Source organism: Equus quagga, chromosome 20, assembly GCF_021613505.1.
Source record: "Equus quagga isolate Etosha38 chromosome 20, UCLA_HA_Equagga_1.0, whole genome shotgun sequence".
NCBI lineage: Eukaryota > Metazoa > Chordata > Mammalia > Perissodactyla > Equidae > Equus > Equus quagga.
The window spans coordinates 34,017,229-34,038,178 of NC_060286.1; the positions used below are offsets into that span (position 1 = coordinate 34,017,229).

At 57.6% G+C, this 20,950-nt stretch overlaps 1 protein-coding gene across 1 annotated transcript in view; it reads left to right on the forward strand.

Annotated features, from left to right (window-relative positions):
* Nucleotides 1–824: 824 nt before the first annotated feature.
* Nucleotides 825–20,950, forward strand: part of RIN3 (Ras and Rab interactor 3) — a 123,566-nt gene continuing 103,440 nt past the window's right edge. The window contains exon 1 of the mRNA XM_046647534.1: nucleotides 825–1,406. Coding sequence (XP_046503490.1) covers nucleotides 1,363–1,406 — 44 coding nt within the window. The 5' untranslated portion in view covers nucleotides 825–1,362. The remainder of the gene's footprint in view (nucleotides 1,407–20,950) is intronic.

The following is a 20,950-nucleotide window of genomic DNA, read 5'->3' on the forward strand; positions in this document are numbered from 1 at the left end:
TATGGATGTGGGCTCTTTCCTCTCTGTCTGCCAGGCTGATCTGGCGTGAATGCCAGGGAAGAAGGGAGGAGGCTGTGAGGGGGGAGCCGAAGGGCAGAGGTGTGGAGGGCAAAGAGGCCTTGTGATGCTCTTACCAGAGCCCCAGCCTCAGCCCCGTCTGCACCTCCACTTGCCGTGCGGCCTCGGGCGTCACCTCCTCCCTTTCAGTCTCAGTTTCCTTATCTACAAAATGCAGTCTTAGACCAGCGGGTCTCAACTAGGGACATTTGGCAAAGGCAGGAGACATTTGTGTTGTTACAGGAGAGGGTGATGCTCCTGGTGTCTAGTGGGTGAGGCCCAGGGTGCTACTAACCATCCTACAATATGCGGGACAGCCCCCCACAGCAAAGCATTACCTGCCCCCGAATGTCGATAGTGCCAAGGCCAAGAAACCCTGCATTAGATTGAGGTGACCCCGTGGAGTCCAGTCCTGCCCAGTCACTGTGAAATGCCCTGAGGGCAACACCGGCTCAGGAGGCATTTTGGAGTGCCCAGGCACTTAGAAGAGAGGCCTCCTGGTGTGGATGTTGTATTTGTGTGAGCTGACTGGCTTTTTCCCTCTTCTCTCATCTAGGTGTGTACCCAGGATAGGTGAATTAAGATGCCTGGCTTGGGGGATGGACAGTCTGCCTGTGCGGTCGTGAGCTCATCGTCAGTGGAGGCATCCAAGAGGAGGCAGCGTGGCCACCTGTCAGGGACGTGGAGGAGGCGCCCTGCCTCTGGTCTGGGGCTGCCCTTGGGCAATTTTGAGGTTCCTCCAGGCGGGAGGCCGTGCCGGGCGCAGAGCTCAGGTCTCCCCACCTGCCGGTCCGCGGCCGGGGCGGGAGCAGCGGGGAGCGCCCTCCTTCCCACGCGACTCTTGGCAGAGTTGGAGACGTTCCTCCAGGCGTCCCTGCGGGTCTCCGGGGCCGCCCCCGCCGCCGCCCCAGCCCGCAGAGGCAGCAGCCCGCCGTGGGGCGCCGGCAGCGGCGCCTCGGCCGGACGCCGCCCGCCGCCAGGCCCGGCCCCGGGGGCGCGGCCGCCGGCTTCCGTGTGCCCCAGGGGGCTCCGGGCTACGATCCGCCGCCGCCAGGCTTTCGACAAAACCCCCTTGACCACCAAGGCCAGCCTCTTCCTGAAAGCCCGCGCGCCCCGATACAGGAAGTGGAAGGGAGCGGGCGCTCGGAGCGCAGCGGCTCCCCACCCGGCGCGGGGCTGGCGGCGGCGCCCGCCCGGGCCCTTCCTGAGGGCCAGCGCCAGGGCCATGCGGGCGCCCAGGCCACCGCGGCCCGCGCCGCCCGGCGCCTGAGCCCCTCCGATCGCCGTTCCCGAGCTGCTGGAGGCATGATCCGACGGACCGGGGCGCCCGCGCGCGGGGACCCCGCGGGGTAAGTCCGGGCGGGCGCGCCCTCCTCCCTCGGTGCCCCGGGCCCCACTCCGCCTCCCCGCGCCCGAGAGGGCTCGCAGCTCCCGGAGGAGCCCCGGCCGCGAGACCGAACCCCCGGCTACGGCCAAGGCCTGAGCCCGGTTCTGCGCGGAAGGGGGCGGCCCTGGTGACTCTGCAGGACCCGGCGACTTAGTTAAACTTTTAAGCCCAGACGTCTCTCCCTGCAAAACCGCCGGCACAGCGGGCGGGCGGGCGGGCGGGTGCAAGAAGGGCGTCTCTGCCTGTCAGAGCCGGGGCGGAGGGGCTGTGTGGACGCGACCCCCTCCAGGGGCTCCTGTCCCCCTGAACTTTAGATGCCATCGCGCGCGCTCCGGGCCCCGCCAGCTGCCCGCATCCCCGCTTCGCCTGCGTCCCCGCGCGCGTCCTCCGGCGCTGGCGCCCGGCCCGGCGTGGGTGGGGGACACGGATCCCAGTAACTTCAGCCACCCGCGACCCAACGGCTGCCCAGCCCGCCTAGACCGAGGACCCACCGGGCTCCCCTCCCCCGCCCCTCTGGCGGGTCCGGAGACGGTGACCTTCGGACCGCCCTTTGCCAAGCCTGGTGCTTGGGGAGGGTCCAGGGCGCACGGGCTGCGCGTGGCTTGCGGGATCCCCTGGGAGAAGGCACAGCTTGGAGTGCGTGGAACCTAATTGGTTTGGGAACTGGCTTTCGAGAGCGGTCTCGTGTCTAGTGTCATGTCCCCCACCCCCGCCTGGCAACCTCGGGCTTCTGGACGTTGCTCTGGGCTGCGCTGCACCGCGGAGAAGGTCCCCCCACCCCCCATCCCCGCCCAGCCCAGCGGGAGTCCCGAGAAGCTTCAGGGTGTTGAGGAGGCTCCCGTTCGGAGGCGGATTCCTGGGAAAGCGTCGTAGAACCTTTCTGGGTGCCAGGGTTGATGGGCGCCCCCGGGGGAGCCATTGCTGACTTTTGGGTTTGAAAGTCCCGGGCCTACTTCTGTGCTGGACACCCGGCTGCTGTCTGGCCTAGCTCCGTGACCTCAGCTCCCAGGCCTCGCTTCTCCGCTCTGTAAAACAAGAGGGTTGGGTTGATCTTGCACAGCCCGGGATTGGGGAGCAAGCAGCTGGAGGGGACTGGCTCCCACTCTGCAGGGAGAGGTGGCCTGGAGGGGCCCTTCAGCTCCTCTGAATGCTTCCCTCCTCCCCCTCCCCCACCGCCTCCCCCACCCGGAAATTCTGCCTGGAAGCTTTCCCGTGGAAGGGACCTTTGGAAAGACAACTGCCGTCCGGTGGGAGGAACTGGAAATTCTGTGGGGAAGGGGCCTCCCCAGGGGCACGTCTCCACCACACCCAATATTGCAGGGTAGAGCTAGGGGGAATTTACCAGGGAGGGGTGGGGGTGAGGGGCCAGGGTCCTGACCTGGCCAACTTCCCATTTTTCACTAGAGATGACCTGGCCTTAGCCACATCCTCTTGCCTTTCTTTGTTCATCACCGGGCCAGTGACTTAACCTCTCTGTGCCTCAGTTTACTTATCTATAAAATGAAGATAAATAATAGTAGCTACCCCTTAGAGTTGTTTGGAGGATTAAATGAGATAATGCATAAAAAGTTTTGCACACTGGCCCAAGGGGTAAACTCTTCCTAGTTATTATTATCACTATTGTTGTTTGTTGAGTGTAACCCCCTGCCTGCCAGCTGTTAACCCAGGACAAGAGGCTGGCCCGTGCCTCATCTGTAAATTGGGGGTAAAAGGAACACCTGCTTCAAGGGGTGGCTGTGAGGATCGGATGAGTTAGTATTTAGGGGTTAACGCGCCAGCCCAGACCTGCTTAGAACAGTACCTGGGACATCCTAAGTGTTGGGTAAATATTGATTTGTTGCTAAAAACATCCCTTTATTTAGGAGGACCTTTTGGGTTGGAAGGGTTCCTAGACAGTATCTCATTTTACCTTGCCCCAGGTACAGGAATCCCTTTGACAACATTCCTGAAGCATTCCTTGCATACCTCCAGCGATGGAGAGCTCACCACCACAGGGGCAGCCCTTCTGACAGGCAGATCCCTAAGAAAGGAATTCTTGAACTCGGGTTGCAGTCTGTCCCCCTCCAACTTCTGCCGTTTGAGATCGCTCCCCCCTCTGGAGCCCAGTCCTTCTTGACTCTCAAGTACAAGAAGGGAGTTCTCAGGGGCACCCCCTGCACCCCTTGTTCCCTGGGCTGCACATCCACCTGTGTGACAGTGCCCAAAGATGAGGAGGAGTGGTCATCTCTGACGCCTCACCCCCACACCACCCCCAGACCCCGCTGACCACCCAGGGCTGGGTCCCCAGGCCTCTGCTGAGCTCATCTTTCCACCTGCTTCCTCAGGCCCCTCCTGCTCACTGCAGGAGACAGACGCCCGGACAGCTAGGGGACCTCTCCCACCCTCACCCCCCAGGGGCTAGGAGGTGTCACTCGGGTGTCAGCCCCCTGGAATAGAGCATGAGGATCTTGGCAAGCAAGCTCTGTCTCCTTATTGAAAACAGGGGCTGGGGAAAACGCAGACAGGCTGCCCATGACCCTGGGGGCAGACACTTTTTCTCCCTCTGTTCAGGGCTCCGCCACTCACTCCAGGCCCGTTTGACAAACAGTGTCTGTGTTGGGTGAGGCGTTCCACCCAGTCCCTGTCCGCTTGCAGCTGACATTCCCAGGAGAAGAGGTGGAAAGTCAGGGTCAGGGCTGTGGGGAACCCGGAGGGAAGGTTCCGGAGCAGGTGGTCAGGGAAGGCTGCTCCAAGGAGATGGGGAAGGGGAGGCAAGTCCCTGGGGGGGATGTGGGTGGCGTGTTGGGAACCGTGAGGCCTGGGGGGCTGGAGTGGAGTGTGGGAGACAGGACAGAAGGCGGCCATCGCGTGGGCTAAAGGCTTGGCAGGTGCTCCAAGTGAGCCTGGGGCCCTGTTTGGGGGTCGCACAGGGGTGACCTGATTTGGATTGGGGCTGCGTTAAGGACAGACCGTCAGGAGACCAGAAACAGGGAACTCTGCAGGGAGGCCCCTGCGGTGGCCAAAGGAGAGGCTGGTGGCCGGGCTGGAGCGGGCAGTGGAGACCGGAGGCACTGAGGCGTTGGAGGTGAGGCGGGAGGGAGAGCGGCTGACGCTGGTGGAGCTGTGACTGCTGGGGGGCCAGGGGGCCAGCTGTGTGGAGGGATCAGTGGGAGGGCTGCTCAGAGCCCACACGTCCACATGTTTGATAAGTTGAGGGTCTGCTTAAGATTTTCTTTAAAAAAGGATTTCACTCTTGGAAAAATTGCAAACCTAATCCAATCCCCTAACTTAACAACAAGGAAACGGAGACCCAGAAAGAGGAAGTGCCTTACTCGAGGTCCTGGAGCCGGAGCGGAGCGGGGCCTCGAACTGGGGTCTTCTGAGCCTGCGGGCAGCCAGGGACTGCCTGGGCAAGGCCCAGGGTTGAGAGGCCTGGCCTTCTGCCTCATGCTTGACATGATGTGGGGGTCCTGCTGAACCCCCGGAGAGGAGCTCTCAGCCACTCCAGGCTCTCAGAGGAGGCCTCTTCCAGGGCGGGGCCCACCTGGAGAGGGGCCGGTGATGGATGCCGGGTCCCAGCTCTGCCCGCCCACCAGGGCTTCCTTGCTTTCAGGAGGGGCTCATGCTCCCAGGTGAGCCTGGCTGGCACTCGGCTGGGAGACCCCCTCGCGTCTAGACCCTAAAGGAGACTCTAGCAAAGGGTTACCCCACCAGCTCACCCACACTTCTGGGCCCTGAGAAGCCCCAGTGCCCCCCTGGGGAGCAGGTGGGAGTGCAGGGCTGGGTCTGCTTGGAATGGGGGTCTCAGCCCTCCTGAGGCCCTCCTCCCATCTCTCCTGCCGCTTGATAGGCTCTGTCCTGGGCCTGCGTCCTGTTGAGTGATCTTTAGAGAGGCAGCAAGGGTTAACAGCCTAAAATGCCACGAGGACACCTGCATTTTAATCCAGGCGATCGGGACATCAAAAATGGAAACCAAGCAGGAATAGGTGTGGGGGGACCACTGGGCCCCTCACTGCCCTCTCAGGCCACCCTGGAGCTCCCCTGCCCAGACAGGAGTCCGAGCTGGCCTGGGCACCTCCCAGCCACCGGCCGAGCAGAGGGAAGGAAGGGACCGTGACACAACCACAGACTACATCCTTCCGAGCCCCTCACAGACTCCAGCTGTCACAACGAGATCCTCCCAGGAGTGGTGTCATCCAGGTTGGGACAGATGGGCAGAGCCGGGGTAGGCAGCAATGAAGAGGGGAGGGCAGGTTCGGAGGGAGAGGGGCCTGAGCAAGGGCCTGGAGGGGGAAACTGCTGGGACTCCAGAGGGGGTCTCCCCCTCCATTATCAGATCACTGGGTCGAGGGACTGGGGACAGCAAGTTCTGGTGGGGCGGGGGGTACTGACGGCAAAGGGGAGGAGAGTGAAGTGGACTGCCCACAGTGGAGTCCCTCCTCAGGGTCCGAGGTACCCTAGGGGTTTGGGGCACCCGTGTGCCCAGAAAGAGCACCAACGTGGGGAAGTGACCCAGAAAAGACCCAGACTTCCTGTGTGTCCCCAGCTGTCTGCTCCCGTTAGAGAGTCGCCTTCAGAAAGGCGTGAGGGGCTAGGAGTCATCTCCTTCTTGGCAAGTCGGCTTCGAGACGGCTCGTGCTGCTCTGAGGGTCAACTCCAGAATTTTCGGTTCCTATAACTCTTACCCTGAACCTGCCGTTTTTCCTACACCCCAGGGGTGTCTAAAACATGGGTGTTTTCTTTAAGATTGGAGCTAAAGATGAAAGCACAGCTTCAGTGACTTTCTAAACTGTTGCTCTCCCCTCCGTCACCCCCGCCCCATTCTGGTGGTGTGGTTTTTGCTGATAGAGACAGAAGACAGCTGCTCCAGCCACCGTTCAGGTCCCTCAGGCCGGGTGGGGAAAGCAGCATGACCCCACAGCCCCCTAATCACCCTTAGGTACCACGATCTCTTATTTGAAAGACCCTCGAGGGCTCCCTGTCTGCACCCCCTATTCCAGTCCTGCATGAAGCCCACGCGCAGCTTCACCTTTTCTCACCTCCCCTCCATGCACAACCGCCCTTAGCCTCCCCACCATTACCCACGAAGATCCTTCTGGCTGGGATGCCACCACCTCCTCCAGGAAGCCTTCCATCCACATTAGCTCACAGAGAGTTCTCCTTTTGGAATACTCAGAAAACTTTTTGCATGACTACTTGTTTGCCTAGCAATTTTAGAGAAGCCAAACCCCATTTAATATCGTGTCTTCCTACTTAGATTCTAAACTTCCAAATAAAAGGGACCAGATCTTTTCTTTCCATATCTTTCTGTCCTGCACATATTGGCGTTCACTAAATGCTGAGGATGATGATATACTGAGCGGGATTCTAAAAACCGCCCCACAGCATTCTGTTTTGTGTCCTGAACTTCTAGAACTATTTGCAAGGCAGACCAGACTTCGGGGGGGTGGGTGGGGCGCAGAGGGTCACCCAAGACTGGGAGGTGAAGACCCCAACTCCCCTTCTGCAGCAGGTGATGACCCCCTGCGGCCACCACACCCCTCCCCCAGTCTGGAGCGAGGAGGGTGGCTGGGCCACCGAGGGAATTGCGTAGGGACCCTGCACAGCCCCTTCTCTTCATTTGATCCTCCCCAGCTGTGCGCCCCTCGCTTCGCTGCGAGAGAGGCGGGGAGAAGGCAAAGCCAGCTCCGGATCTCAAACACACTCTGCGTCCTCAGCCAAAAAGATGGAGTGAGCCAGGTGTAGAGGTTCCGGGGGACCCTGGCTGGTTCAGCGGGTCCCCAGGGATGTACCGGCTCGTGCCCCCCTCGCCCCACTCCCGTCCCTCCACGCCTGGCAGTCGGAGTCGACCTAATTGCGTCGTCCTTTGCTGATCAGAAGACGCTTGGGGTCCTGCATGCGGTGGGACATAGTTGGGCTTGAGGCTCTCTCTAAGGTCCCGGGCCTTGGTGATTTGGGACTGTGCTCGAGGAAGCAAGCCCCTTAGTCTCCCTGGGCCTCAGTTTCCCCATCTGAGAAATGAACTTAGTGATCTCTGAGGTCCCTGCTCGGTCTGACATTCAGACTCCCCGAATTACTGGCCATCGGGTCCCAGAAGCTGGTGTCCTAGAGCAACATGGAGCTCAGGGCATCGAAGGTTGAGTCAGAGATGAGGCCTTTCTTCCTCCCGGTGGCTGGAAGGGCAGCCTGTGGAACAGTTTAGAACAGGCACATCCCCTGTCGTAAGAAACAGACCCGGGAAAGAGACTTCTGGGTCATCACCCTGACCGACTGCCTGGAAGCAAATGTTTTTTCACTGCTGTGGGTTTGTTTTTGAAAATCTGGTTTAAAAAAAAAATGCGCCGATTTTGGGAGCCCGCCTTGGGGAAGGGCCCCTGGCTTCCTGGTGGAACCTGCTGCCGGGCCGGCGAGGTGGGACGGTTACGTTGAAGCGGCCTCTCTGGGTGTGGCTCCCGGCCATTGGGTGGGAGCTGTGGGGATCACCGGAGACGGCGGGCAGCCTCGTGCCGCTGGGGTCCCGGCTGGGCAGGCTGCCCTGTCGGGGTTTAAGAGGGACGAGGTGTGAGGGAAGGCCCAGCAAGGGAGTGGTCAGGGGCACACCCAAGCTGAGGGGAGGAGTTCCTGCAGGCAGGCTGGGGCCTCCCTACAGCATGCCCAGTGCTGCCCTGAGGTGGGCCGTCCCTGTGCAGGTGCAGGCAGTGGATGACGCACTGTGCCTTCTCCATCACCCCCCCAACACACACACACACACGCAGTATTGTCTACTGAAACCCGTCCCTTCCCTCGGCCTGGGTGTCCACAGGGTGGTGGGGAGGCCCTTACTGACTCCATGCCCCTGTGGCTGTCAGCCTCGGGCCTTTGATAGAAGAATCTGGCAGCTGCCATCATGGCCACCACCTCTGGCCCTTTCCACCTGCCAGTGAGGGCCCTGTGCGGCTCCCTCCACGGGGTGGGGTCCCAGAGGAGGCTGGCCCGGAGGAGGCTGCCCCAGTGGCTGAAACACCTCTGGTGTCAGGAGCTTCGAAAGGGGCAGCAGAACCCCATCTTGCCCATAATTCTGGGGGTGCACAGGTTTGCAAGAACGAACCAGCCTGCTACGAAATGTCAGTTCTCATTTAGAAGCAACAGCCTGGCAAGCAGTTGTGGTCAAGGCCTGTTGCACGTGTGTGCAAGAGCAGCAGCCGTGGCGCACGCTCAGGCCACATCCTATGGGGTAACAGCGCCAGCCCAGGGGCAGGGCCCCCCCACGCTCCCTCCTGGGAGCTGACGGAGTGAGTTCCCCCAGAACCTGGCTCCACCCACGAGCCTGGAGCCCAGGGTGGGTAAGGATTCCAGGAGAGGGAGGCCAGGGCGGGGACCCCTGAGCCTGTCGGTGAGGAGCAGCTCTCGCGGGCTCTCCTGCAGGACTCTGCCCCCCATGAAGGGGCCCCATTTCATCACCGACTCTGGGATCTTATCAAAGCCGAGAACTTTTTATTCCCTAGTCAAGAGATGGGACTTCCCATGCCACCCGCCACCCTGGCTCCTTGACTGACGCTCAATACGAGCTGTCAGCGCTGACAGAGGAGCCTGTGTTCTGAAGACAGAAAGAGGAGAGAGAGGGATGGAGAGGGGACCACTCAGTAGCAGGGCAGGCTTCCCCTCCGGCACAGGTCTCCCAGGGACCATAAGTGTGCTTCTTCACCCACCTCCAAGGGGCCAAGGAAATAAAGGGCTTTGCCCCTGAAATTCGCAGTCTGGCGATCTCTGGCTAAAGGAGCAAGCTGTCAGGAAGGAATTCACCAGGACCTGTCTCCCTAGCCTCCCTGTCCCCAGCTCCCTTAATCTCACCAGCGCCAGGGACTGGTACTGTAAACTTCTCTAGGGACATTGCATTTCAAAGCAAGGACTTAGCTCTCTGCTGATGGCACTTGGTGACAGCATTTCCTGTGCTTGCTTCTTTCTGTTCTTGACATTTTTGACAGAGCATCCATCTAAAATGTGTTCAAGGATTCTTTTCTCAATAAATGTCTTGCTCATCCATCCATCCATCCATCCACCTATTCCTCCCTCCATCCACCCACCCATCCATCCATCCATACACCTATCCATCTGTCCCTCCCTCCATCCACCCATCCATCCATCCATCCATCCATCCATCCATCCATCTGTCCCTCCCTCCATCCACCCATCCCTCTCTCCATCCACCCATCTCTCTCTCCATCCACCCATCCATCCACCCACCCATCCATCTATCCATCCACCCATCCGCCTATCCATCTATCCATCCATCCATCCATCCATCCATCCATCTATCCATCCATCCATCCATCCATCCACTTATCCATCTATCCATCCCTCCCTCTCTCCATCCACCCACCCATCCACCCATCCACCTATCCATCTATCCATCCACCCATCCATCCATCCGTTTACCAGACATTCATTGAACATCCAGCAGTTTTCAGTTTATCTACTAGGGAAAATAAGAGAAATATGCACATAATTGCAGTACAGGGCGCTATATAAAAAGGTGCCGGGACGGTATTACACTAGGCTGTGGTGAGCCGAAAGGACTCCCTGGCAGAGGTGGCGTCTGGATGGAGTCTTGAAGGATGAGTAGAATTGTAACAGCTGAACTCAGGCGTATGCAGAGAAGGGGATCCCGGAGGGAGAAGAGCTGTGTGGGAGCCCTGAAGAGCCTGGGGCAGGGACGGGGAGGAAGGGCTCTGTGTGCGATGGGCTGGAAAGGGAGGTGGGGCCCGCTCTGCTACGGCTGGAAGAGTGGGATTTTACCGTGGTGGTGAAGCCTGCAGGGCTGCTTTAGTGGCTGGGCAGCCTGGGTGAGCCACTGTGCCTGTGCTGCCAGGACACTCGTCCTTCTCTGCCAAGGGCAGTGACGACCCCTGCCTCGCGGGGCTGCGGTCGTGCTTGCAGGAAGAGTATCTTCTGAGCTGTTTGGGTCGTGAGACCATAGGGAGCTGTTACCTGAATGTATATGGGAGTGTGTGTGCTGTGTGTGTATGTGCTGTTGATTTTCAAGAAAAAATTTATTATATACCTAAAAAAGTTCGCATACAGACACAAAAAAATAGTGAAATTTAAAGCGTGGAGCACTTCAACTCTTGGAGGCTGCACCCGGTCCCAACGCATATTTACTTAATTTCCATCTTCGTGTGCACGGTTTTGATCTGAGTGTGTATGTTAGTCTGTGTTCCTCTTTTTTCATCGAGTGTTATTTCCTGTACGCATTTCTACACGCCATGCTGTGGACGTAGGTCACCTGCTACCGTCTTTGGTCGCCTCGTCATGTTATGATCGTTCTAATGGTTGCAGTTGGCATAGACGTGTGTCAGCCTCATCTTGAGTCTCCTCTGTTTTAAATGAAGCTCCTGAAAACTTATGTGGGTCTAGGGTTTAGGGACCATTTCCTTGTGCTCTACCGCCATCCTGGAGTATTTGAGTTCAAGGGTGAAGCAGAGCCTGTTGGTTGGCCCCTGAATTTTAGTTGGGCATAAATTTTAGTTGAACATTTCCCAATTTCCTTGCAATAGCTGTGGCCTTGTGATGAAGTTCAGGATGGTGAAATATAAGTGGAGAATGCAATTTGCTTGGAGAGGTCCTTAAAGAGAAGGGGCATGCCTTTCTCTCCTTTCCTGTTTCCTGTTGGCTGGAGCGCAGATGTGATGGCTGGAATTGAAGCAGCCATTTTGGACTCTGAGGTGAACTTGAGAATGGAAGCTATGCAAGGTGGAGCAATAATATAGTAAGGGTCCCAGACATGTTGCTGAATCATTCCAGCCCTGGATTACTCACCCAGACTTTTATATGAGAGAGAAATACATATCTACCTTATTTAAATCACTGTTATTTTAGATTTTCTGTTACTTACAGACAAACTTAATCCTAATTAACACAAAAGAGTTTTATGTCTTGTCACATAGCACCAGATTATATGCCAGAAAGACTAAAGCTGCTTTGCAGGGCCACACCAAGTCTTGATGTCCTCTTGGAGATGAGAAGGAGGCAGAGGAGGAGCGAGGAGATGTGGTTTTGTGCTGACCAAGGTTCTTATTTCAAGGACTAGATTGCAAACATTTTTTTCATATTGGGTGTTTGTGAGTTTTAGATTTCAGCAGAAGCTTCAGACTAGTTATTCTGGTTTGAGTTCCAACTCCCAAATTCTGTGCTTTGACAGGCAGCCCTGTCTCTTCCCTCAGCCTCAGTCTCCCCACCTGTGCTTTGGTGGAGAGCTCTCCTGGGTTGACCCTCCCTGTGTAGCCCCTGAGGTTGGGTCCCCACCATGACAGCACTGGCAAGGCCAGGGCCCAGTCTCAACAGTGCCCGTGTCCTGGTTGGCTGCCACCGTGCATTCATTCATCTCTCTGCCGAGTGCTTGCCGGGGGCCAGGCTGGGTTTGTGCTGACCACTGGCCACGGGGCGTCTTGAGCAGTCCCCTCCCCTCTCTGCCTGGCCTTTGGAAGGTTTGTCCTGAAATGGCCGCGGCTGGACTTCCCCTTTCCCAGGATGGCGCAGGCTCCTCTGAAGCCTGTCCCAGCCTGCTCTGAGCTGCCCTCCCACAGCCCAGGGTCTCCGCCTGGGATCGGGGCCCTCGGGACTCCGTCTGAGAGGCCCCGTGTCTGGCCTGGGATGGAGCGAGGTGGGCCATCTTGAAAGGCTGGGCAAGTGCCCCTTGAAGTGCCTAGAAAGACAGCCAGGGGTCTTCCTGCCACAGGCCGAAGCCGCCCCCACCCCTGGCTCCAGCATCAGCAGGGCTCAGGGTTGCTCTGGAGACCCCCTGATGCAGCCCCTGCTCACAGACGAGTCTGTGACTCAGAGAGGGGAAGTGGTTGCCCTGAGGTCTCACAGCTGGAGCCAGGCTCTTTCCAAGGCCCTGTTCGTGCACCTCACTGCTCCTTTGCGTGAGGCCCTGGAGATGGGGGCATAGGCACATCAGCTTCCCTGGCGGCCTCTCCCTCCAGCCTTTGGAAAGTGCTCAGCTCTTTCCTGCCTCTGAGACTAAGCACACAGGCCCCACCTCCACCTCCTGCAAAAAGCCTTCCAGGCTGTCAACCTCCCTGGGCTGGTGCACACAGTTGTGCAGGTTGTTCACTGCACAAAGGCACCTGGCGGAGAGAGAAACAAGTGGGGGCTGAAACTTCATTCTCTTGCCAAACTGTGTGAGATATCAGGTGGGTGGGGGTGGGGTAGGGCAGTACCTGCATCCATGGGAAGCAAGGAGCACCTTTTTCTTATTTACACAAAGGCACACAGACTGTCAGGGATCCCGGCCAGCAGAAGACCTGTTGGTGCCCTCGGAGCCATGCTCCTCATGCCTGTCACAGCGTCTTCTCTGTCTGTGGCCCCGCTAGGACTGTGAACTCCTGGGCACAGAGACTGTGACCCTCGTGGGGTCTCATTGCCAGATCAGCACTGTCCTGGGCACAGGGTGCCCCCCTCAGAGAACACTCGTGCTGGGTGGGAGCTGTGAGCTCTGGGAGGGGTATCTAGCACCGGGCTGGAAGACGTTTGTCAAATGAATGTATGGTGGGTGAATGCCAAGTGGAGAGATGACGCCGGATTGACCAGGGTAGAAGCCTCCAGGGGACGGGAAGGGGCCGCGTGAGGCCTGCAGCTTGTGGAGGGGGCTGTGGGCTGTGAAAGTCTGAGCCGGAGGGGGGGGGGGGGGGCGGTGCGCTAAGAGCAGAGACTGTGGCTGGAGCAACCAGAGACTCCCCTGGCCACCTCTGCAGGGTCAGGGCCGAGCTGGGCATGGAGCCCTTTGACTCCCACCCAGCACAGGGTCCTGGAGCCCCTCTCCCGCCTGCACGGTGCCGGTCCAGTGATGACCCGTCCTTGTCCCAGGGACCCTCGGTCTTGTGGGAACAGGCAGTGCTGGGGTCCCCGGCTGGCCGAGGGCTGTCTGCTGAGACCAGGGTGCATCTGGGAGAGCTTCCCGGGGGAGGGCAAGCTCGGCGATGTCTGGGCGTTTCCCAGGTAAATATGGGTGTGGGGTGGACCACTGAGGCCATGCTAGGGGTGCTGCAGGCTGTGTCCTGACGTTGGCCCTCCGCGGGGATGGAGTGGGGACATGCAGGAGGAGCCCCGACAGCAGAGGCCCCCAGGCTGTGTCCTGAAGGCCACGGGGATTGAGACCGTTGGTCCCCGTTCCTAGCTCAGCTCTGTGGGTTTCCTGGGGCGGCTGTGACAAAGTAGCACAAGCTGGGGCTTAAACTGCAGATGGCCATTCTCTCCAGTCCTGGAAGCCGGCAGTCCAAGATGAAGGTGGTGCGGGGCCGCACGCCCTGACTCCGGGTGGGATCTTTCCCTGCCTCCTCCGGCCTCTGGTGGCCCTTGGCAATCCCTGGGGTCCCCAGGCTTGGAGCCGCCTCGCTCCAGTCTCTGCCCCCGTGGTCACATGGCCGTCTTCTCCTGTGTGTCGTCTCTGTTCCTTCTCTCTCATGAGGACACCGGTCGGTCGTTGGATTAGGGCCCACCCTGCTCCAGCGTGACCTCATCTGAACTCGTCACGTCTGCAACGACCCTATTCCCAAATAAGGTCGCATTCTGAGGTCTGGGGGGTTAGGACTTCAGCATCTCTTTTTGGGGAACACAATTCAACCCACAACAAGCTAAAATTGACATAGAGTAAAATTCACCCTTTTTAGTGTATGTTTCTCCACGTTTTGGCGATGGAGACAGTTGTGCAACGGCCACCAAAATAGGATGGAGAACAGATCGTGCCTCCAGAGTCCCCTCCCTTCCCCCAGCCCTGGCGTCACTCGTTTCTTCTCCCCCGAGTTTTTCCTTTTCAAGGACTTCGTCTGAGCCCCGCCTGGGGTCTGGCCCCTTCCACGTGGCCAAGGGCCGTGGAGGTGGGTCCTGCGCTGCGGCTCGGGGGCCCTTCCTTTTTGTCACTGACACTGTTTCCTTGCCCGGACGGATCCTGCACCACCTGCGCGCCTTTGGGGTTGTTTCCAGTTTGGGGCGAATACAAATAAAGCCTGGCAAACTTGGCGTGTTGGGCCAGGTTTTTGCGTGGGGAACACACGGGTAGGCTGCGGCGCTGTGTGTAGAGGGGCCTGGGGTGGGGGTTGGGGGGCAGCACGTGGGGAGGCCGGAAGGAGGCTCCTGCAGGGTCTGGGCGGGCAGCAAGGCAGGCTGGACTGGGGTCTCGGCAGCGGGAGTGGGGAGAGGTGGGCCCACTGGCGTGGACCTGGGAGGTCGTGTGGAAGGAACCTGGTGGTGGGTTGGCCTGCACTGTGGTGGTAAGGAGGCCACCTTTCCTGCCTCCGCCTCCCAGGGGAGGATGGCTGCTGTGGCTCCACGTGGCTCTCTGGACCTGTGTGTGTTCAGAGGTGGAACAGCGTAGCATAATGGTTAGGGGTGTGGGCCCTGGAGCAAGCTGTCAGGATTCACGTTATACTGCCTGCCTCAGTTTCTTCATCTGTAAAATGGGTTGCTGGCATTCCTAATTCGTAGAGCTCTTGTGTTACAGGAGCTAATACACGTAAGGAGCTTGAACAGGGTCTGACACATAGTAGGTGTTCAAGGAAAATGAATCATGGTCCATGGGCCTCCGGAGGGTCCCAGCTCCACATCTTCTCGTCGGCTCCACTCTCCCTTCGGCAGCGAGCCAGTTTGTGGTGCCTCTTGCAGCCCTGTGGGGCTGTGGACGGCATCCTCCTCTGGGCCCCATCTCAGGTCTGCCCTCACTTGCTGTGAGACCTTGAGCTGGCTCCTTGCCCTCTCTGATCATTGCTTCTCCATTCGCACAGCGTGGAGGTACAGAGCCCCACTGTGTGCCAGGCTCTGTGTGAAGCAGGGGATGGCATGGCACCGCCCACACAGTAGGCTCTTCATAAAGACTGCCAACTGTGTGACCTGCTCATGACACGGTGGGGCAGGCCCAGGTGAGTGGCTCTTGGGCCTCCTCAGACTTTGGGGCTGGCAGAGGCTCCCCGGCAGCTGCTGCTAATATCGTCCTCCCTTTTTCCTCCCAAATATGTTCTCTGCCACTGACAGGAACTGACCGAGGGGACAGCCCAGCAGCCTCAGCGGCTGCCTGTTGCTCAGTGTGAGCTGGTGCCTGGCCTGGGCTCCACGGCAGGAGGTGGGGCAGGTCATGGTTCAAATGCCACAGCCCCTCCCAGGGTCTCGTGGAGAGCCAGCTCTGAGGCCAGGGTTCACCAGGGCCAGCCCAACAAAGGGACATTCACAGTTGATCTTCATTCTTCACAGACTCCATATTCGCAAATTCGCTACTCGCTAAAATCTGTTTGTCACCCCAAATCAGTATTCGGGCTGCTCTCGAGGTCCTTTGCAGACACGTGCAGAGCGATGAAGACTGACTCTGGGATGTGCACGTCCCGCCTGAGTCTGCACGAGGCCACGCTCTGCCTTCTTGTTCCAGCTCACACTCCAACCAAGTGTCCTTGTCAGCGTCTAGTTAGTGCCACGTTTTTTTGCTTTTTGTTGATGATTTCACGGTTTAAAATGCCCCCAGTCATCGTACTGAAGGGCTGTGCAGTGCTCCTCAGCGCGAGAAGGCTGGGGTGGGCCCTACGGGGAAAACCTGTGTGCTAGACGGGCTTCGTCCAGGCCTGAGCTACGGCGCTGTTGGCCGGGAGTTCGATATTAATGAATCAAGAATATGTATTAAATAAAGTGTCTTTAAACAGAAACACACATAAGACAAGGTTATGTATTGATCAGCTGGCAAACAATGCTGTGACCAGGGGCTCACAGCAGCCCCTGCGTTTCCCCTGGAAGCTGTGGGTCCGTGTTCATTAGCTCAGCATTCGGGGAGAGTTTACAGACTGGACAGCCGCACACGGTGAGAATGGGCTGTATCCACGCCGTGTAGATAAACTGGCCCCAGATCTCTCCCATGCACTGTCTGCACTTCAACCATCAGCAGGTTATGCCTCCGGGGTAAGAAGTGCCCGTCTGTCCTCCGTATGGTCTCTCTTTAAAATGCATGAGTCCACGGGACGTGCCCCATCCCTCTGGGCTCTGGGCTCCAGGCTCTGTTCTTGCTGCGCTCCAGTGAACTTCAAGGCTTGGAAAGGATGGTTTCCAAGAAGGGGAGCGGTCATGGCTAATATTTCATGTTCCGTGATTCTAACAGAAGAATCTTTGTCAGGAGCAACATATCCATCAAGGCAAATAGAAAGCTGAGATTCTGAGCGCTCAGAGATTGGACAGCAGTAATCACAGCACTTATGTCTCAAAGGTTTACTTCAGGCCCCTTTGCTAAGAGCTTTTTCTCAGTTAATTGTCACAGCCATGTGAGGCTGGGGTTATAGTGCCCCGTTTATAGGTGAGGAACCAGGCATAGCAAGTGACCCGATTAAAGCTCTCGGCAATCAGCGGCAGAGCCAGGACCAGAAGCCAGGCTTGTGCTGGTCCAGATCCTCTGTCCACAGCCCCTGAACTCGCCACATCCCTGTGTTGCATCCCCGGGCTCCGGGGGCCCTGCTGCCTCCCCTGGTCCAGATGTGCCTGGGTCATGGGGACGATGCTGCTGGAATCTCTGTGTCCCTCTGAAGGGGTGACCTCCTTGGGGGTGACCCCTGCCTGAGTCAGCCCTATATGGATGGACCAGGCAAAGAACCCAAGAGGGGCAGAAGGTTGTCCTTGTCCCTGGAGTCGCTGGGAGACATTTTAACCCGCGTGGGAGGGAGTGGGCCTCTCGTGCTTTGGGATGCTCCTTACAGCTCCTTACTCTCTCCCCACCCCAGTGCCTTCCAACAGCCCCCAAAGCGAATGAGCCAGTGTCCTTGGCTTCCTCCAGCCTCCTGCTCTTAGAGACTCACCACCATGACTTCCCTCACGCTGAGGCCTGCGGGACGGGGCCCACCGTGAAGTCTAATGGGGCGGAGGGGGGGGGGGGGCACGGACGGGACCAGGGAACAAATCCTAAAAGGGATACAGCCCTAAGGGAGGGACTTCAGGCGGTGGGGAGGGTGTCCGTTGTTCTGCGAGGTGGGCCTGGGCCCGGGAGGTGGCAACTGCCCAGAAGCCTCAGGACCAGGCGGCCAGGGTGTTTGTGCACATGGCGCGCTCCTCCCCCACCGGAGGAAATGTGGTCACCACAACTGTTAGGGGGGCTGCAGCATGACTCAGTGTCACCAGGGGCGGAGCGATGGTGACGCTGCAGTAGTTTCCTGCAAGGTGCAGGTCGGGGCCTGGTGTCAGCAGCCTGTGTCCTCGAGGCGCTGGCAGTGCCGCAGGGTGGGGGGTGGGAGGCTGTCGGGAATCAGCCTTGCATTCCCCTGAGCCCTGGGCCAGCTCTGTGGCTGACCCCACCTCCATCTGAGAAAGAGGGGTTCACACCCTGTGGTCATGTTTCAGCCTCCCAGCAACCCCTGAGTACTTTTCACTCCTTTACTGCTGAAAGCACAGAGGCCCAGAGAGGGAGGGAGGGTTGCCCAAGGACACACAGCAAGCCTGTAGCAGACGCTAGAATAGACCTGGCTCCCTTTCTAAGGCAAAGCACGTTCTGCACCACTCGGAGCTGTCCAGGATTTATAATGGCCACAGCGACCATTTATTGCGCCACTGTTAAGCTCCGGATAAGAGAGAAGAGAGAAATCCCCACTGAGATCCAGCAGGCGGGCCTTGAGGGACAGCAAGGAGGCCCCTTGTCTCCCCTTTGGGGAGGAGTCCTGTCTGCCATGAGGCTGCTGCTCCCCACGCTTGCCCGCCTCCCCCTCCTCAGCCCCAGCGGCAGGTGGAGGAGGGGAGCGCTGTGGTCTCCTTCCCTCTTCCCCGCCTCAGCCCCAGAAGGGAGAACCGCTGAGTAAGCAGCAGGGAGGGCCAGAGGCCAGGGTCGCAGTGGGGCAAATGGGCCACCACGCGTTGTGGCTGCTCCTGGAGCGAGAGGGGCTGGCAGGGACAAAGGTCGTGCCTCCCCAGAGCTCTCTGAGTCCCAAGCCTCCTTGCTCCTGTTTTCCCGGCCTGGTCCCTCCCCGGGGAGGAGAAGGCAGCAGAAGGAAGGTGGGCAAGGACTCTGGGAGCTGTGCAGGGACAAGCCCAGGAGGGCAGGGCGGGGGGCCGTGTGCAAGAGCCAGCCCTGAGGAGGGGTCTTGACCTGCAGCCGGCTGTGGGGCGGCCCCGGAGACGAGGGGCCCTAAACACTGGAACAGATGACCAGGAGCGGAACGGCCTTCCCTGAAGAAGTTTCCCAAGAGGGTCCCGGCTGATGGTAATAATGCTCGAACCGCCTGTAGTTTTCCTTTTTATCTCATTTCTTCTTTCTTTGTCGTTAAAAACAAATCCCACACGTGGTACAGGAATTCACACACACTGAAAAGATTTAAAAGATAGAAAAGTCTAGAGCTGCGTTGTTGTCCAACATGGTAGCCACCAGCTACATGTAGCTATTTTACAAATTAAATGAGTTAAAATGGAGTTACAGGTGCACCGGCCACATTGCAGGTGCTCCGTGGTCACACGTGGCCAATGGTGGCCACAGTGCGTGGTGCAGAGACGGAACATTGCCGTCATCGTGCAGCACGGGCTAGACCGTAAACTGGGGAAACCCTACCAGCTGAAAAGTAATTTGGGGGCTCAGTTGGTTCATTTGGACCTGTTTCATGACTTACAAAGGTCTGGGTCACCTTCCTCAGATGCAGTTCCATCCGGTCTGCCAGCTGCTTGGCCCGGTGGGTATGAGAATGCGAAATGCCGTGTTTTCCCAGATGGGGAAACTGAGCCTGAGAGAAGGTAAAGAGGCCACAGGGAAGGGGAGGGTTGGAACAGCTTTGTCTCCTAGGGACAAGGCACCCTTCCCCTTGGCTTGTCAGGGTGCAGCCAGCAGGGGTGCGGGGACCTTTTCAAATCCCTGCTCGTCCCACTGAATCTTCCGTGAGGGAGAGACCCAGGCCAGCAAATCCATCTTCTAGGAAGACTGGCTCCTAGGCATCTCTTCTTCCATTTTCATTGTTTCTCCTGAAATGTTCACCTTATTATTTTCTGATTTTCATAGTAATAACGCTCCATGTAAAAACTCAGAATGTAGAGAACAGTGTAAAGAAGCAGAGAGCAATTGTTTAATGTCAGGGTGAACAAGCGCGGTTGGCCCCTCGGGCGCTCCCAGCGGCAGAGCGGGCGGGTCTGGCTGTTCCGCATCCTCGAGCCCCCCGGCGCTGTGGTCTCCTCCTCGCGGCCGTTCTCTGGGCTCTCGTGGTTTTGATTCCAGCTCCCCTCCTTCCTCACGCTGGGGAGAATCTTTGCATGACTTCCACTCTTTTCGTGGTGCCTCAGTGAACGGAAAGTCTCCCTTTTAATGCGGTCCCATTTACCAATTTAGTTAAGGTTGGGGGGGGTGTACTGTTTACGAAGTCTGTCTTCCATCAGATTATGAATAGATTCTTTATTTTCTTCTAGAAGCTTCCTTGTTTTGCTTTCCGCATTTGGGTCAGGACAGAGTCTTCCTGGAACTGATTTTTTTTTTGTATACGCCTGAAAGAGGGGTCAAGTTTCTTTTTTTCCCATGTGGATACACAGTTGTCTCAGCAGATTTTGTTGCAAAGACTGTCCTTTCCTTGGTGTTCTGCTGTGACCCTGCAAACATCAGGTGACCGTGGATGTGTGGGTCTATTTCTGGGCGATTCTAGTCCACAGACAGCGTGGCTGTCCCTGCGCCAACCCCACACCCTCTTAATCACTCACTGTGCCTCTGTAATCACTTGATATCCAGCAGACCAGGTCCTGCCCCCTTCCTCAAGTATGTCTTGGCTATCCTTGGCCCTTTGCATCTCCATGTGCTTTCCACAGCACACCTGTGGGATGCTAAGTGGGAGTGTGTTGATCCTTTAGATCAGTTTGCGTAGAATTCATACCTTGACGGTATTGTCTTCCGCTCCACAGACAAAATCTACCTTCCGTCTCTCTATTCTTACACTGTATGTCTCTGCTGTCTAACGTTTTGTCTCACACTGTAAGCGGACATCTGGAGGGCTTTGGCAGAGGGGTTAAGAACATGGACCATGGACCACAGACTCACAGACTGCCAGGGTTCCAGTCCCACTCTGCCACTTAGTCACTCCACAGCCTTAGTGAGTTGCTAACTTGAGTCTCAGTTTCCCCCTCGGTAAAATGGGAATAATAACCAGAATTACCTTAGAGGGTTATTTTAAAGGATTTACTGAGTTAATATGTGCACAGCAGTTAGAGCAACGCCTGGCACACAGAAACCTCTGGAAACATTATTAATTTATTTTTAAGTAGGTAATACATTCACAGGATTCAAAATAAATATATATTTTTTAATAAGATGTACAGTGAAAAAGTCTTCCCTCTTTTGTCCCTCATGTCAGTTCCCACTCCGGGTTATTAGTTATTAGTTTCTTGTGTCTTCTTCCAGTTGCTTTATGCAAATGCAAGTAATCATTATTTTTTCCCAACAAGGGAGCACCATATACATACCCTTCTCTACTTTGCTTTTGTCACTTAACCACATATCCTGGAAACCTTTCCACGTCGGTACACAGAGAGCTTCCTCATTCTTTTTCTTTTTTTAAGAGTCGCATAGGGGGCTGC